Here is a 19,407-nt window from a genome sequence, read left to right on the forward strand (position 1 = left end):
TGCACCCTGTATGCTGGTCATGTGTTTGTGTTTTCGCCGGGTGTCAGATATAGCTAGAGGTTATCGCTCCCTGTCTGACAGCCAGGGGCCCTCAGAGGCCATAGAGGCAGGAAATACTGGGGCTGAGCTCTGATGCTGGAGCTCAACCCAACGTCGCACTGATGGATTAAGATGGATGAAGCTGTAAAATATCTGATGAGGGATCAGATCTATTATAGGCTCTAGCGAAAAAGGATAAGAGTTAGAGGCTCCACTGCTTGGATCAGAGGGGAATAAGATGACTCAAAACCCCCTGGTTGTAGTTACACTTTTCACGTATTCAAGTCTTTCAGTCTGTATCTGCATCTCTATCTCTTTTGTTTGGACACTGTAGCTGAATTTTATCCAGGCTCGTGACATTCATATCACAATGTAATAATTTTTAATGATTCAAGAGCAATGTTAGAAAAGAAAAAATGATTTTATGCATCCAGCCCTGTCAATCAAATTGGCACTGAGTTTGCAATGAAACAACAAGCGGAACTGTCAGCATTATAATTATTATTATTATTATTATTATTATTATTATTATTATCATTATCATTATCATTATCAGTTCCTTTATTTATTCAGGGAGGGTCAGTTGAGAGCAAGCTCTCTTTTCCAATGACGCCCTGATTACAAAACACAATAAAAGCATACATAATATCATGATTCACAATTACATACAGGTTGCAGAACTTAAAACTTATTTTTCAAGCAATCTAAAGAAATCAGGTGATCTAGACCCAGGACATTCCACAAGTCATTCCACTTCTGATGAGCATAAAATTGAAAAGCAGTCTTCCCTAATTCTGTCCTTACATTAGGAATGTTTAAAATCAAAATCTCTTGTGAACGAGTGTGCAAGTTACAAGTTCTAAGTGAAATTAAACTGGTAAGATAGACAGGTAAAACATCAAGCAAGGCCTTGTAAATGAAAATCAAGCAATGCTGCTCTCTCCTTACAATTAAAGATGACAATCCAGTTTTGTCATAAAGGACACAGTGATGAGTTCTAAACCCATCACCTGTAACAAAATGAAGGGCAGAATGATAAACTGCATCGAGAGGCTTCAATGTCGAGAGAGCAGCATGCATGTATATTACATCACCATAATCTAGAACTGGTAAAAAGGTGGCTTGAACAAGCTGTTTTCTGCATTTCAAAGTAATACAAGCTCTATTACGATAAAAGAATGATAGTTTTGCCTTTAGGTTTTTTGTCAGTTCAGAGACATGAGTTTTAAAAGACAACTTATCATCAATCCAAATGCCCAGGTATATGTAACTGGAAACTCTTTCAATAGGAGTTCCGTTTACTGTTAAGATGGCACTATTTAATGGTAAAGGAGATAACAATCTAGTAAATAACATGAATTTTGTCTTTTTGGGGTTAAGCAATAATTTAAGATCAATTAGAGCTCGCTCTATAATATGAAAATCAGCCTGTAGATGTGTAAGAGCTAGATCAGCAGAAGGGGCAACTGAATAGATGATTGTGTCATCGACATAGAGATGAATGGTACTATTTGATATGCCAGCACTCAGACCATTAATATAAAGCGTAAATAAAATGGAACCTAAAATGGATCCTTGAGGAACCCCTTTCGATATGCCTAAAAATTTCGATTGATAACCATTGGCTAGCACTGCTTGAAATCTGTCCGATAGATAGTTATTGAACCAACAAAGGGATTTCTTATCAAAACCAGTGGTTTCAAAACACCTTAAGAGTAACGAGTGGTAAACTGTGTCGAATGCCTTGGACAGATCAACAAACAGGGCAGCACAGACCATCTTATTATCTAAAGCATAGACAATATCATTGACAACTTTAGACGTAGCCGTCAAGGTACTGTGTGCATTATTTCAAGTCCCCCTCATTTTAGAGTTAAAATGTGCTTTTGTTGTGTTTATGTCCCCTAAAATGTCTGACCTTGACTATACTGACTTGTATCTGTGCAAAGTTTGTCACTAAAGCTGAGAGTTAGACGTACCCCCACGTACGTCACGAATGAGACAGCCAATCCCAACTGACTTGGTGATGCTCTGCAGATTATTAGTACCAGCTTTGCGGTGCCCGTGCTGGACGTCTGAGCTGCTGGTAGTCTTTTGTCTTCAAAAAAAAAAAAAAAAAACTTGCTGCATCCCATTAACAGTATACTGTTACTAAGAGAAAAGAGAAAAAAGAGAAAAAAAAAGAGAAAAAAAAACAAACTTTTTTTCATGTTCAGATATGGAATACCACACAGTTTTCACATGTGTCAGAGCTCTGGTTACAAGCTGGTGTGCCAGTATTTTGATTTTGATCAGCAAGTTGGTTCAGCGGTGTCATGATACTTCATTACAAGCTAAATAAATACTGACTCAGTATAGCTGTAACTCACAGCTTCCAGATTGGGACTATTCGCATATTCATAGATCTATGCATTTTCATGAGGGCAAGGTTTAGAGTTTCATTGAAGGCACTAAGGGATGTTTTTTCATAGAGAAATCTTCTAAATATGTAATATTGATGAACAGAAATTATTTTTAGGTGCATAATAAATACTGGAGGGGGACTTTAAATCAAAATTTGTATGGTGCTCCATCATCAGTTAGGTGATTCTTAACTGGGGTTAGGCTGATATCATTTTTTAAGGCTGGCACTGATTCTTTTCATACTTTTAACTGAAGATGCCAGTTGCCAGTATTTTGATCCAATATTCAATATCTTTAAATAAGAAAATTACTATGCAAAAAAATCTACAAGAAAAAATATATTAGAGTACATTTTGTTTTGAATAAAATGGTTGAATAAATAAAATAATTAAAGAGGTTATTACAAAAGCAAAATAAAAAAGATGAGAGATACTGACAGAGTATTGAAAGTCTTTTTGAAACAATCAGGAGAACATACTACATAAGGGAGGAAAGACATGGACACGGCGATATCTCATCATCATAAAACAGCAGATATTAGCCCATATATATATATCTGTAAACTGTTAAATTGGTCTAAACCTATCTTTAACCCAGTCTTTAAATATGGTAGACAAGTATTTCTCATACATTATGTTCAAATAAATCAACAGGAAACAAGGAAAATACCCAGCCTGACAAACAGGGTGGATCAGTTTGAAGCCATGAGTAACTGCTATACTGAGCTGAGTATTTATTTAGCTTGTAATGAAGTATCCAGTCTTCAGCCACAGAACGCTGAACCAACTTGATGATGAAAATCAAAATACTGCAGCAGGACCTTTGCTAACACAGAGACTCTAAGCATTTGGTTCTAGTGGAGCGATGTGCGGGCCTCATGCTGCAACATCTCTTTAGAGGCAGCGTGGCTGTCAAGGATAAAAGCTCTGGGTTTGTTTGGGCTGCAGCAGCAGCTCATTACACACTTTCTGACACATGTGAGTTCTTAGAAGTGGCTGACAGAGGATGCAAGCCTCTTATTAGTTCCCCTTAGATGCAAATGGATGCCTTGACAACTGCAAGGAAACGTATGGAGTTGCTGTTTATGCTACACTGTTTATGTAGATTCTCTATATATGGCTCGGTATCTATGGCAACCCCCGATTTACATAAATATTAGGAGAGTTATGGCTGTCTAAAAACAGCCTGATTTTGCTTTTTTGGCACACAGTGGGTACACATTGCCTTAAACTTAACCTATATGACTCTATTTCAAGCTCTCTGGGGTTTGAGTGATTGAAGGCCTTTTTTGGTGTGAGGTTTAAGTGTGTGTGTAAAACTCAATCTACAACACATGTTCTTACATAAAAGTGCTAAAACTACACTAATGTGTTGTTTAGTCTAATTCATATCACTTGGTGCGCCCACTTCGATCTATTACTAGTTGCTCTTGATGCTTGTGTGATGCATTTGTTATGGTGCACAGTTTCACCTCCATTAGCAGCCTATTGAGTTGCTTCATGCTAGCAACTGATTGTTGCTAATGGATAGTTTCACTAAGATATTGACATGAATCTTTTATGGATGCATGCATTTCCTGTTTGCATATGGAGCACAAGAAGGGGGGTCTATATTTGGTAAGAGTATAAGTCTGATTAGTAGAACAGCCTAATGATAATTTCAGTGGGTTATAGAAGTGCATCAATATTAAACTTGGAAAGAGGCTTAAGCCACCTGCAGTTGGGACTGAAAGTAAACTTTACTCAAATTTACCACACAGATGTTTGGAAACATGAAAATCCTGTGTGTGTATAGCAGCCTGTTAGTTTCTCAGGGACTGCAGCCGAGTACACCAAAAACCAGGAGTTGGATATTTGCTGCCCTCATGTGGCCATTATAGGCAGAGGCGGAGTAAAAGAAAACCTAATGACACTTTTTACCACCTTTGATGTCAGTTTATAGCAACCTGTATATAATAATAGGTGGCATAACAGCTGTGTTTATGTGTTTAAAGTGTAATTTAGCTTGTTTATATTGGGGGCCTGGGGGCCCAGAAACAAATGATAAAATCATTTCATTTCCAAAGAAAGAAATTACTTTACCGAAAATAACTTGTGGATTTTGCTCCCAAACCAAAAGCATCCAGTGATTTTAGCTAAAAGAAGCAAGGGTGTAACTTTATCCAGCTGTCATAAAGACGCACTACACGTAATTTTGCGTAATGCACCTTTAAGCACATTTCACAATTTCCAAAACAGCAAAAAAAAAAAAAAAAAAAAAAAAAAAAAAAATGAGGACAAGACTAGGAAGCGAGGACTATTCCCACTTTTTTTTTTATTTGCCAGGACAGTCACAACACACACACACACACACACACACACACACACAGGCCTATGCACAGTCCAAAATGCAGGCTTGGCACTCACCTGCATGCACGTACACGCGCAAACCCCGGTGCCCTTATCACAGTGGCCATAGGTTAATTAGGGTTAGAGAACTCCCGTCGCCAAGGGCAGCCAGGTGGGTCTCAGGTAAAACTTGACGTCATGATGGTACTTTTGAACTCCTGAGCCGTAAATCTATAAAGGTGTGTAGCCTGACTCCACAGGTAATCTTACCATAACTACCTGGACTGAGGTGGAAACGGAGCCAGCTGGGAATAAAACTGTAATATGCGCCTGGATTTTTGACTCACCTGAGAGTTGCCCTGTGCCTTTAGGACGAGGATATGTACTCCAACTCCCACCCGGCGAGACACCCGGCTCAGACATTGTCACTGAACAGCATTCCGCCGCCATATGCAGATTTCACCGGTTATCATCATGTTCCGGGAGTGGGCGACCCGCTCCACACGAACCCCTCGACAGGTGTGTGGAACCCGGCTTACGCAGCGGAGGAGCTGGCATACGGTTACGGCTTCACGGGGTCAAGTCCGTGCACCGGACAGGCCGGCGTCACTTCCCCTGACTTAACCGGCATGCCCACCGCAGGAGGGGGGTCTTTCACCCCGTACAGTTTCCCCCCGGGGCAGGAGTCACCCAGCTCCTCCAGGGGGAAATCACTGGACTGGGCCAGACACAGTGTGTGCCCGTCAGGTTCAGGTGAGGCTTCAGATAACACACAAACCAACTACACACACACACACACACACACACACAATGCGCACAAACAACACTGTGTGTGTAGTAACCCTGTATACAATGCACTTTACATGATCACAGCATAGGACATTACACTACATTGTGGCAAGTTCCTAATTCCTTTGGCATGAAAATAACTTTTACATGGTTTATCTGAAGTTGTTTGAACAGCTGATAAGACTTACTGAGCCGTTTTTGGTGGACTTGTAGGTCTAATCTCTGTAAATACAATTCAAACACACCATGTATCTGATTACAAATCAACACCATGTAACATGAGATTGTCTAAATCCTAATGGATTAGCAGAGCAGGTGTAATTTATAACAATAACCAGGCGGTGGTGACTAAATTCATTTACTCATGTTACTGAAACTGAGCTGCTTTCTTGTGAACTTGTGCTTTTTGGATTTCTTTTTAAGTCGGTAATTTTACTTTTCCTTGTGCATTTTTGCAGAAGTATGTTTTCTTGGTTACATTGTAAAATTACATCCATTATAGGCTACAATGCATTTTTTTCCGGATGTCTATAAGGATCAGAAACTGGAGCGCTGTAAAACCACAGTGATGGTCAGTCACCAGAGATGAGAAGAGGAATCTGGCTTTACTTTCTTGCACTTTCATTCATTTTTCATTTTCAAATTCACCATGGAAAGAAATGAGTTTGAATTTTATGCTCCGGTCTTTTTAGAATTGCAAAAGTAAATCAGAGGCCTTTACACTGAGTACATTTTAAACAAGCTACTTTTACTTTTACTTTTGGGATTTTTACAGTCGCATTCCCACCTCTATTTAAGTAAAATCAGCAGTTACAATACTTATATTTGAGAATCAACTTAAAGTTTATTTTCCACCACTGACACTAATTCTGTCGCTGTCTTTGAAAACTTTTTTGTTAGTTGATGCACTTTTCAAACATGACCAATTCAGGAAAAGAGTAGCTCAACTTGCTCAATCAGTCACATGACGCAGCTCTTGATTGGGTGCACTGATGGCGGAGAAGATAAAACACATTTTCCTAGACACTTTCAGGAACAATTTCAACATATGACACAAAGCAAGGCAGACCACACATGCATACATCCATCAAGCGGTGGGCCTTTCACCATCCCTGCCTGCCAGCACGGTGTAAAATGTCAACGCAAAGCTAACAGTGGAGGCCATGGAGTCTGCAGAGCGTCGCTCCCCACCCCCTCTGTCCACTGGGTGGATGCTGAAGGGTGACAAGCATGCCAGATAACGCTGACAGTACAGGAAGTCTGGATGACACAAACCAAATTTCCACTGCAAGAGATTCCACAGGTCTCACTGATGTGTGTGTACGTGTATCCCGCCTTAATCAATGCGGTCACACGGGGTAGCCAAGACTTTTCCCGAAAGATCGATAATATTTATTCTCCCCTCCTTCTTTTCCAACGTGTGTGTGTGTGTGTGCGACTACATGTGTGTCAATGAATAGCTGCCTGTGTAAACACCTATGTAAACACCACTCGAAGTGATAAGGAGAAGCGCTGTTGCAATGCTGCAGGGAGTCTTTGCATTAGTTATGGTTAACATGATTAATAGCGTTGATGGCAACTTAAGTGGCGCCTGAACTTGAGCGTGGCACCAGACGTTTTCTATTTAGCAGCCTTTAGGCCACTGAACATGACTCACTGAAACAATAATTTTTCTAGATTAGTTACTATTGTGGAATGAAGGCCCAACAAACATACAATGAATAACTCACCCACCCACTCGGTCAATCAATCAATCAGTTAAGCCCGTATCCATTCCTTCACTCATTCAGCCTTGTTGTTGTGTGTGATCCAGGAGGGAAGACTCGCACTAAAGACAAGTACAGGGTGGTGTACTCTGACCACCAGCGCCTGGAGCTGGAGAAGGAGTTTCAGTACAGCCGCTACATCACCATCAGGAGGAAGGCCGAGCTGTCCCTGGCACTGAGCCTCTCAGAGAGACAGGTGAGACGGGCGCATAGGAGTTACAGGCAGAAACATGAGGTGGAGTGGAAGTAAGAAGCACAATAACAGGAGAGACGCAGATAAATGAATGTCAGGGGAGAATTCAAGGGAAAAACACCTAAAACACCTTTAAATACTATTAAAAATAGTTACCGAGGGTGTATCTTGACTTCACTTTTGTTTGGCAGTGTATTTTTTTTAAAGTTTCTGTGGTTTTAACAGGTAAATATACATGGTGTGCAATGGGATATGATAGTGTTTGAATTACTAGAAAAAGGCTTTTGCACATCTGTCTTGTTTCATGGGATAATCATGGGTTGATCAAGGAATGAAAAAAAGGTATCCTCCCTTTCAGGAAATTATATGTCATTTCATATATATATTTTTAGACATTCAGCCTTCATGAGGTGTCCCTGATTAAGCAATTCAGCTACCCCCAAAGGTCGGATGACTAAATGTTTTGCATTGTGAGTAGCACTTCCTGCAAGAGGGGACAGTGTGTGGGATTTTTTTTTTTTTTTTTTTAGATTAACTCATTTGGAGTTGAATAGCAAAAAACAAAACATTCTCAGCTATCTAAAAAAATCCTCAGAATCAAAGAACAAGGGCTTCTTTCTGCACTCAGTAGTTTGCACTGATATCCACCAAACACATAAATACATTGTAGAAGAGGCAAAAATAGCAAAACTTCAATAGACCAGAATGCAACGCAGCCCCAGGACATGTGGCATTTTCTGTAAATGGGCGACGTTCTCACTTTTCCCCGACTGAAACGCTCTTACGCTCTTGCATCGCTATTTCTGTTGCACTTACAGTCTACACTTAACACCAGCAGCTGAATGCCGAAAAACATCTAGTGCGGGTTGTCAACACACCACATAAAAATGGTTTTTGTTACAGATGTGTTGAAGGTGTTGACATCATGCTGTGTTGGTCTGTGATGCAGGTGAAGATATGGTTCCAGAACAGGCGAGCCAAAGAGAGGAAGTTAAACCGGAAGAAGCTGCAGCTCTCTCAGCAGGCCTCTACGACGACTCCCACGCCTGTGACAAGCAGCCCCAGCAGCAACATTTTGTCCAATGCAATATCAGAGGAGTACTAAAATGATCTTATCAAAGACTGAACATAGCATGGGAACAAGCACATGTACATACTGTTTATACTGTCATGTGTAAATGAACAATGATTGACATGGCATGATGATGCGCTTCCGGGCACGACATTTCTGTTGCACTTCTCCTCTCTAATAGCCATTTGCCAATCACAGAGTAGTAATGCGTTAATGTGCATGGATTGCTACCAGGAACATATAGTCATTTTAGCATGAAGAGCATAAATCACTAAACAGGGAAGTTGAGAAGAACTTCATTACACAATCACGCATTGTATTTCTCATCTTTTGTTTTGTTTTTTTTTTGTTTGTTTGTTTTCATACATTAGAACGGTGTGATGACGGCTGAGAGCTGCGAGCAAAATTACTGCGGAACAATATCAGAAGTTTAGATCGGAGGCGTGTTTTTCCCACGTCATAAACGGCCACAGAATGCGTAACCGTATGACTTACGGTGGTGCTGACGTGACCGCATGACTATAAGCTGACATTTCAGCTTCGGGAGAACATTGTAAGTGAGAATGATTCCCAGCCTCTGTAGCCGCTCTCTTTTTTGGCACATGTAATTCTACTTTTATGAAGTGTTAAAACACCAAATACTGTGCAAAGAACTGACTTCCTTGCTATCCTGGTTATCGATCACACGAAAGAAGTGGAATGGGAAGTGGTACATTTCAGCAATGTAAATATATACCAGACTAGTCTCAACTTAAAGAAAAAAAAAAAAAAAAAAAACTCTTGTATCTTCAGAATAAACCATTTTCACCACAGTGTCTTGCAACCTCTGTATTTATGCAATCTACAGTAAACCAGCGATGAAAGAAGTTCCTCATTTCAGAGCAGGCTGTTTTTTCCTGTGCTGTTGTGGCTTCATCGGCTGCCCATTTCTGTCACGACCTCATCTGGTTCAGCACAGAGTTTGAACAATGTGATTGATACTTTGAAGTTATTATAAAATTGGTGCTGGCTATAGTCTCCATATTACACAAAAGGAATTGTGTGGGACTATCACCATCTCCGAGTCATGCCCTCCCCTCATTGATTTGTGTGTTAGAGATTACCTCTGTTAACATTAACATGGATTTTGGCCAGTGCTGCATGGTTCTATTAATACAAAAAGCCTCTTCTCTTTTAAAAAAAAGAGAGTATCAATAATGTTATAGGATCAATAACAGACGTAGATCATCAAAGGCAGGGAAATCGATTAATTACTTGAATTATTCAACAAAATCCCTCTTGTCATCAAAGATCTTCATTACTAAGAAAGTGGCAGAGCTGGCATTATGGCATCCGCGTTGGCACCAGACACAGGATTTGATTCAACCTTAGCACGGCAAGGCACTCGTGATCAAATCAACTGTTTGACTTTTTATGAGGAAAACATAAATGTTTCATGATGACTCAGTAGAACCTGTCAAATAAAGAAATACTGGTCTGCAGATGTGCAACATATGAAACTATGTTATAGAAAGACTGAATGCAGAGAGAATACGCAACAGTTTGGTGTGTATTAATTTTGGTTTTGAAACACTGATAACACTGACTGATTGATGCAATGCCAAAGGCTTTATTGTACCTGCCCTTTGTTGTCAATTATTTGCTGAGGAGAGCGTGTCAGAGTATGTCACCTGAAGTTCATCTATGTTTCAACAAGAGAGTTCAGCTAAACAAGGATCTCAGGTGGTTGTTTAAGGACAGTTCAGCTATGATGGACCATAAACATTGTTTTTATGGCACTGTGAATCAGTTGAATGGTAGTGGAAGTCAACCTTTAACCCCAAACTGTGTAACCACACCAGTCATAGTAACCTGTATCTTTGCTTACACACATTACAAGTGCCACCTCAGGTCAAATTTAGGCACAATAAGTCACTTAAACTGCAGATGATGCTTTTTGAACATGCACAAAGAATTGTTTTAAAACTAGATTAAAATTAAAATCCATTTTAGCTCTTTCATCCCATTAGAGCAGATAGCCATGGGCTGTATTATGGTCTTGAAATCTATTCATATCTCCAGGATGTAACTGCTACATCCTTGTGGTTTCAAATGTACCCAAATTTATCTGCTTCATCGGTTCCATTCTGAACTAGAGGCCACATGAAGAGAAAAGAAGCACAGAGGGGAGAGCTAAAAAAAAAAAAAAAAAAGAAAAAAAAGAGAGAGATCATACAAAATGGTGCTGAAAGAAAAATGTGCTGTGTAAAAAACTGCTTTGATACAATCAAATGGTCAAAGTCTTACCCCAGGAAACTTAAAATCAAACTTCATCAAAGCTCTTTCTCTTTCCTCATCAGAGCCACAGCACATATGAGGGATTTGAATACTTGTCACCACATTAAAAAAAAAAAAAAGATACACCCACAGTATTTTCTTATTTGTGATAGTTTCCTACTATACTACTATACTATAGCTGCATTTAATGTATGAGTAGCCTACACAGGAAAACAACACAGGCTACTTAAATTTTGCATCACTACAAAGAGACATGTCATCAAGAATGAGGCATGCTACGTGGTGAAGGAAAAACAGAAGTGCTTGCATCGTGCAAACAAATTCATGCTTACTCTGCGCTGACAACACGACAGGTCTTTTGCACAACAGTTCTTATCACTGAGCAGATGCCACTCGTTGGCAAGAAGATCTATACTTGGCATACAATTTCAAATAAGCTGCACACTTGTATTGCTAATGAACATGTATTGACACTTTGGTGTTAAAACTCAGACACAAGCTAAACTTTATTATTTGAACATAGCGCCGGCCGTTCAGTGCCATCCGGTGCATATCAGATCTGTAAACGTAGATAATCCCCTGATTCAGAAAGTAACGATGACAGTTTTCCACGCCTCAGAATAACTGCAGCTTAAAACGTGTGTCCGTCAGAGGAGTAACACTTCTAATATCACCACGGGGAGAAGAAAAGAAAAGACAGGAAAAGAAAAAATAAATAATCACCAATAATATGAAACTTTATTTGTACACCACTTTTTTAAAACAGCTTACAAAGTGCTTTGACAAACAAGTAAAAGTGACATTATATGCCAAATTACATTTCATGAATAAATTAAAAATATAAGATTACAAAGGCACTACAACATAGAAAGATAGAAACAGAGAGTAAAAATTACTTGAACATTGAAAACAATTTGATTAGGTAATACTGACTCTGCTTGTGCAAGCTTTTCAGGCAGGTTATAGTTAAGGCTGGAGCCAACCAAAGTCCTGATGCCCAGTCTCAAGCCCAGAAGAGACCGACACCAGATGAAAATATCATTATAATAATAAATTCTGTGACTTTTAATGGATTAACTGCGAGCTTGTTCTTACTGGGCATAGCACGATGAAGATGAACACCTTCACGTCCCAGCAGCTCAGAGGTCGTCTGATGCTCCAACCAGCCTCTGTAAGCGGTGAGCAGTGCAGCTCATCATCACCGGCGTACACAGACCTTGGCGTACACACAGTCATCCTCAGCCGGTTGAACATTCGGCCTGCGTCCCCCTGACACCTTGATCTGGCCGTACTCCACCTCCACGTTGTCCTTTTCCACTCGCTGTCTCACTTGACGCTGCACGACCCTGACGTCAGCGTAGGTCACATCCTGCTCATCTTCTGTGACTGTGGGCAGGAGGGAGGGAGATCAATCCAGGAGCCGAATACATCATTTGTGAACGTAACACAAGTTAAATGATATGTTTTGTTCCGGACCTGGAATTTGCTTTTTCTTCTTTTTTATCTGAGTGTAATAGACTCCCAACACAACCAGCAGCACAACCACCATCGCAGCCAAGCATCCAGCTATAATCGGGATGTACCCTGTTCAAATAACAATAGACAGAGGCAAACATCAGATGAGAAGTTACTATGTCCATAAATCACTGTGGTTTCCGGGAGATGTACACGGGGGGAAAAAAAGGAGGGGGAGGGGTGACATTAACGAAAACAATGCAGCAAAATTAATCAAGACTTACTAATGAATGATGGTCCATCTGTGTCGGTGAGAGTTTGATTGGAGGGTAAGGCATGAGTGGAGGGTCTAAAGGACACTACGGTGCCAGGCTCCTTACCCAGAGTGCTGATCTCAGTGGGTTCAGCTGTTGTTGTTGCTGGCGTCGTAATACAGTCATGTGTATCGTTCTCAAGCAGCCACTGTGATATGTGTGTCCCATTGGTTAAGGTGCAGTCAATGAAAATGACTCCTGTAAGAGAGCATGGCAACCGTGTGTGTGTGTGTGTATGTGTGTGGACTAATTAAACATGGCAGCTGTACAGTGTTATTATAATCATCAGTGTCCTGTTCATCAGAGTCACTGTTTTTCATATTGTGGCTCACCTGCACACCATGATATCATCTTGTTTGCAGCGGCACTGCTGACATTATTGTTGACAGAGCAGACGAGCTGTCCTGACACGCCTGGTTTCAGAGTGATCTCCTTGTTGTCCTCATTAGCAGAGAGGAGCTGGCTGTCCATCAGTGTGTGTCCATCCAGAGTCCAGCTGTACTGAGGACTGTCGCCCTCCTCAGAGGAGCAGGACACCCTCAACTCTCCCTGGGACAGACACTCAGAGGCCAGCAGGGGAGACGACACGGGGGCTGAGGGACACACACTCACATCACTTTGCACATGGACACAGTCTTTGCACTGTACATTTCTTACATGATTCAGTCATATATGCAACTGTATTTTTGGCATTACAATGTTGTCTTTGTAGCATTTCTTCTATGTATTTTTTTTTTTTTTTTTAATTATTAGTTTTTGGTGTGCGTTTTCTTGCAATGGTAACATACATATAATCCAACATACAGATCACACATCATATTATTGATAATTATATTATGGACATATTATTGACTTTTCCCATCAGCCCCAAATTTAGACAGCATGCCTTTTACTTTGTGCCAGAAATTGATAAGTGGCTATGAAATACTGGAATATGAGACCTATTGTTATTAACGCTATTGTTGTTACTAATTTCTAAATCAGTTTTTAAAATGATTTGTTTACCTTGAATGGACAACTTCAGTTTTTGGCGTTTTGTTTCCGTTCCTGAATCAAAGACCATGAGGGTGTATTCAGCATCGTCAGTCCTGCTGATGTTGCTTATCCTAAATGTTCCATTACTCGGAGTAAAGGAGGATCTGCTTTCTAATGTATTCCTCACAACCGTATTGTTTTTCCAATAAAGAATTTCTAATGTTCCATTTTTGACCCATCGGTATATAAATCTGTCAGATGCTGAAGTCATGAGTTGGAGAACCACGGTTCCTCCCAGAGCTGCGTAACACTGAGCTCCATCCTGTGTGCCATCACAGAAGGTTTCCACACCTGGAAATGTTGAAAAACACGATGAAAAAGAAATTAAATATCATAACATAATATTTCTCACAATCGCTATCCATTATTTATAATACCAGCAGCAATATTAAGGACCATTTCAAGATATAACCTGCGTGCTTGGTGTTAAAACTCTGAGCTTGCCCTGAATATGAACAGACACAAGCTAAACTTTATTATTTGAACATAGCGCTGGCCGTTCAGTGCCATCCGGTGCATATCAGATCTGGTGGAGATGTAATGCAGATAATCCCCTGATACAGAAAGTAATGATGACACTTTTCCATGCCTCAGAATAACTGCAGCTTAAAACATGTGTGTCCGTCAGTGGAGTAACACTTCTAATATCACCACGAGGAGAAGAAATGAAAAGAAAGGAAAAGAAAAAATCAATAATCACCAATGATATGAAACTTTATTTGTACACCACTTTTTAAAACGGCATTAAAAGTGCTTTGACAAAAAAAAAAAAAAGTAAAAGTGACATTATATGCCAAATTACATTTCATAAATAAATTAAAAATGTAAGATTGCAAACACACTACCACATAGAAAGATAAAAACAGAGAGTAAAAATTACTTGAACATTGAAAACAATTTGATTAGGTAATACTGACTCTGCTAATGTGTAAGCTTTTCAGGCAGGTTATAGTTAAGGCTGGAGCCAACCCAAGTCCTGATGGCCTCATGGCACAAGCCCAGTCTCAAGCCCAGAGGAGACCGACACCAGATGAAAATATCATTATAATTATAAATTATGTACGGAAGCCCTAAAGTACGGAAGCCCTAAAGGGCCATACATAAATATTTTTATTTCCTCCGTTTTCTCGTGATAACGAGATAAATTTCCTCCGTTTTCTCGTGATAACGAGATAATTTTCCTCCGTTTTGTCGTGATAACGAGATAATTAAATCGAGATCTCGAGAAAACAAAGCGATTGTCTTATTAAATTATTGCAGGAAACATCAGTCAGTGTAGCAATGTCAGAGGAGCAGGAGAGTATTGATCACTGCATCACTTATCTGTTCAATCAAGGCCTGACACAGGCTGAAATAGCTTTATGCTTTATGTCAGGGGTCACCAATCACGTGCCATGGAGGGCCGAGAGGCTGCAGGTTTTCATTCCAACCAAGACCTCTACCAGGTGATTTCACTGATTAGCTCCAGGTGATCAGTGAAATCACCTGGTGGAGGTCTTGGTTGGAATGAAAACCTGCAGCCTCTCGGCCCTCCATGGCACGTGATTGGTGACCCCTGCTTTATGTGTCCAAGGAGACGTCAGTCAGCATGACATGTCACGTATGATGGAAATCTCAGGCCTATCACGTTTCATTCATTCATTCAAAACGGAGGGAAAATATCTCGTTATCACGAGAAAACGGAGGAAAATTATCTCGTTATCACGAGAAAACGGAGGAAATTTATCTCGTTATCACGGGAAAACGGAGGAAAATTATCTCGTTATCACGAGAAAACGGAGGAATTATCTCGTTATCACGAGAAAACGGAGGAAAATTATCTCGTTATCACGAGAAAACGGAGGAAATTTATCTCGTTATCACGGGAAAACGGAGAAAAATTATCTCGTTATCACGAGAAAACGGAGGAATTATCTCGTTATCACGAGAAAACGGAGGAAATAAAATATATTTATGTATGGCCCTTTAGGGCTTCCGTAATTATGTGACTTTTAATGGATTAACTGCGAGTTTGTTCTTACTGGGCATAGCACGATGAAGGTGAACACCTTCACATCCCAGCTGCTCAGAGGTCGTCTGATGCTCTAACCTGTGATATAATATGTCTCACAATCTCTATCCATTATTTACAATACCTGCAGCAATATTAAGGCCCATTTCAAGATATAAGCTCTGTGTTAACACATTGAGTATAGCAAACTGCATGATAAAAATAGATTTGCTGTAACTCTGACTGTCAGGCGTCAGCAGGCAGACTAGAAGCCGTGGCAAACAGAGCTACACTGTGACCACAAAACCAATGATTTAAATACTTCTGTTCAAACTGTAAATCATCTCTCATACCAGTTCCACTTTTTTTTTTAGCTACTGCTCAACAATAGTGATTGCAAAAATTATTGTTAATTATTACTGTTGTTAAAAATACTCTAATATCATCTAATAAACTAGCTGTAGACCTTATTAAGACATGTTACCGTGCTATATAACTTATGCTAGACTGGATCATAGTCACCCAGTCACTCTACAGGATGTTATTAATAATATGTATTCATCATTACTATGTGATCATTAAAACTATGTTCATTGTAATAATTTTTACGATTAGTGATTAGTTAATCCCAGGAGTATCGTTGATGTTCTCCATTTAATTAAAGTGCAGGTCAAAAAGCTTGAGTCCTGAAAGTATCATTTAATACGCTGTTGTGTAGTAGGCCGTGTTTGTCCTACTTCTGTGGAAGTGATTCCTCACGTCCCAGACTGTTAATGAATTGATCAGTAAATGATATCATTTGTCTATAACACACAGCTCGTTTCCAGCCTCAGACGCTCTTTCAGTATCAACACACATCGCTCAAGCCAAACTCTTTGACAGGATCCAACAGAATCGCCTCGTTATTGCGTTCACTCACCATTAGTAATTACATGTTCAATGTAAAACAACTTACTCACACAATGTACAACAGTGAATATCACTATGTGGAAAATAGCAACCCATCTCACCATGAGAGACCCCGAGCAGCAGCATCAACAGTCCAACCACAGCCTCCATGTGTCCTCAGTGTTCAGCCTCAGTTCAGCCACTCAGCCCTTTCAGATAAACTCCTCTGTTTCACACCATGCCCAACCTGCACATTTTACACTGACAGCACAGACAAGTCCTCTGTTTTTTAGACGCTGCTGTCAGCTAGAGGTTTTGAAATCTGTAGCCAGGGAAATCATGCGGTATTACTCTATTTATAGGTGGACAGAAGAAAAAGGAAGTGTATCAGTCTCACTTCACTATTCACAGACATCATGGCAAGCTGCTTTTGTGTGTGAAATAGACCGAGTGTGGGAGAAGAATAAGCAGCTGATAACATTGCTATTCCTCCTTCATACCAAAAGAGGATTTGAAATGGACAGCTGAAACTTTCTAACGTGCTTGTTTGCCAAAATAGTTAGGCAGGAATCAAGTGACAATAACAGAAATACTCCCACATCAGAATTTCATCTTAAGACAAATCAATCTTAGTATTTATTCCAAATTAGCATAAATGGTAATACTATCATAAATTGTGTCTTGTTGTCATACAGCACAGTAGGCATGGTCAAAAGCTGTGAGCTCACAATATGACCACCAGAGGGTGTGTTGCAATCACACTCTGTTCTCACACTTCCCTGTGGGAAACTTGCAATGATTTTTTTGGGGGGGTAGGGGTGGAGGGGTTATGCTGGTTAAAACATTGTGAAGGAAATCCAGTGTTTGTATTTACTGAGTAAAATGGCACCAGTGAAACATGAGATGAAATATCCCAACGGAAGCACTATAATCCCAACACTTCACCACCATCGTCACCACTATCACCGTCCCTTTACAGTGCAAGACGCTGTATTCAAATGTCCCAACTGCTCATGTTGTGTTACAGCACAGATGGCCTGTTTGTCATCAGTGTGGGTGCTCACTCATCTGGATCACAGGACCACCCCCCTCCCCTCCCCCAACCCGGCATCCCATAGCGGAGTTTCATGTATTCAAGCATTTTTTTTAGTGGCAGAGCTTCGGGTCTAGTAACATCACTTTTTTTTGCTTTTATTTTTTAATTGTCATATGGACTATGTGTCTGAAAAAAAAAAAATTATATCTTAATAGGTGCATGCAAACAACCACTGCATTTGAACACAGACTTGGGTAACTGACAGGGAAGGAACAATGATTTTCAAAATAAAAAGGAAAGAAATGCCCAAATTATAATTACACAGTTTTTCATTCATTTGAAAACATGGCATTCAGTACCTTATTTATTTTTCTCTCTCTCTTTTTTTTATAGATTATGTTTGCAGGAAGTGAAAACACAGAAAAGCAGTTTTACAGATGAGATCTTCAACCCTGTCTTTGATTACTAAACAACATGCTTCAGCTAAATTATTTCGTAAATCAGAAATCAGGCACAGTTGGCAATCTGACATATGCACTGGCACCACCTACAAGATTTCATAATGATACCTTTGCATGCCAAGGCACTCTTGATCACAAGAACACAATCACATGTTTGGCTTTTTATGGGAAAACATAAATGTTTAATTTTGGGTTAAATCAAACCTATCAGCGTTCAAGTATAATAGTCTCATTTCTTCAGATTTACATCACATTATGTGCACACTAAACTACATTACTGAGTGACTGAATGTAGAATTAGTAGTGAAAAAAATGGTGTGTATAAATTTTATGGATGAAACTGACGGATTGATTCAGTGTCAGTACACTGTCAGGGAGGTGGATCGCTGGAGTTGCACGCTTAATCACACCCGCAGTTTGTTGTCAAGTATTTGCTTAGGCGAGTGTGTCACTTGAAGGTCATCTGTGCTTCAACTTAAGAGGATGTCAGAGGGTTTTTTCAGGGCAATTCAGCTGTGATGGACCATAAACCCATTTTTTATGGCACTGTGAATCAGCTGAATCGTAGTCCGTGTCTGTCAAACTTTAACCCTTAACTATCAAAGCAGACCAATCATATTAACCTGTATCATGAGTAAACCACAAACAAATCAGGCCAAAGTTAGCGGCAGGGTGAAGTTACATAAGGAAAAGGGCAGAGGAAAACACAAAAGTTACAAAAATTTAGAAATTGGAAAGGGGTGGTGTGTTTCTCAAATCCAATAACAAGATGTATGAGACTGTGTGCATGAAAGCATATACTCTCACTCAGCCTTGTAAACCAACCTGGAAGTCGTACGTACTTCACACTTTCAAACAGAAGTTAACATATGAGCAGTAAAGATGACATGATAAGATACGGACAGCAACAGGCACAAGAAAGAAACACATCTTAACTCAGGTCTGTCAAATAACATCTAACTGGTTGAATGTTGCCTACAAACAAGCACCTCACCCACATTAAGAAGCTGTACACTTGTTTTAGCCAGAATACATTGAAATAATCTGTTTTTTTGTTGTTGTTGTTGTTGTTGTTGTTGTTAATGAAATGTGTGTTCTAAGACATTTCTAACATCTGTGCTGTGAACGGGCAACGTGAAATTCCTTTGTATCCTCCAAAGCCAATTCTGTGCCCATGGGCAGAATGCAGGTGGATCAGGTGATGAAGTGGTAGTACACACAGTAGAGTGAGAAAAAAAAGTGGACCTGCAACTGAACATTGAGGTTTACCATACCAAGTGCAGCGGGATTTTTTTAAAACTATTTATTCATTTATCATTATTATTTTATTATCATTATTTTAAAGAAAGTTTAGAACCATTC

General features: G+C 39.8%; 2 protein-coding genes across 6 annotated transcripts in view; one reads left to right on the top strand and one right to left on the bottom strand.

The window, feature by feature from the left end:
- The first annotated feature begins 5,149 nt into the window (after positions 1-5,149).
- cdx1a (caudal type homeobox 1a) lies at positions 5,150-8,622 on the top strand. Its single transcript, XM_030062509.1, has 3 exons — positions 5,150-5,516; positions 7,372-7,520; positions 8,467-8,622. The coding sequence occupies exons 1-3, from the start codon at positions 5,150-5,152 to the stop codon at positions 8,620-8,622; spliced, it is 672 nt and encodes a 223-aa protein (XP_029918369.1).
- Positions 8,623-11,680: 3,058 nt separating this feature from the next.
- LOC115366495 (hepatocyte cell adhesion molecule-like) overlaps positions 11,681-19,407 on the bottom strand; it is a 40,918-nt gene continuing 33,191 nt past the window's right edge. For 2 of the 5 annotated variants that reach the window (XM_030061975.1, XM_030061976.1), the window contains exons 5-6: positions 12,343-12,450; positions 11,681-12,252 (exon numbers count right to left, since the gene is read on the bottom strand). In XM_030061975.1, coding sequence (XP_029917835.1) covers positions 12,065-12,252; positions 12,343-12,450 — 296 coding nt within the window. In that variant the 3' untranslated portion in view covers positions 11,681-12,064. Of the gene's footprint in view, positions 12,253-12,342; positions 12,451-12,605; positions 12,834-12,967; positions 13,229-13,640; positions 13,779-19,407 lie in introns of those variants that run through there. The other 3 variants (XM_030061979.1, XM_030061978.1, XM_030061980.1) reach the window with 3 other exon arrangements.

Source organism: Myripristis murdjan, chromosome 10 (genome assembly GCF_902150065.1).
Source record: "Myripristis murdjan chromosome 10, fMyrMur1.1, whole genome shotgun sequence".
Taxonomy (NCBI): domain Eukaryota; kingdom Metazoa; phylum Chordata; class Actinopteri; order Holocentriformes; family Holocentridae; genus Myripristis; species Myripristis murdjan.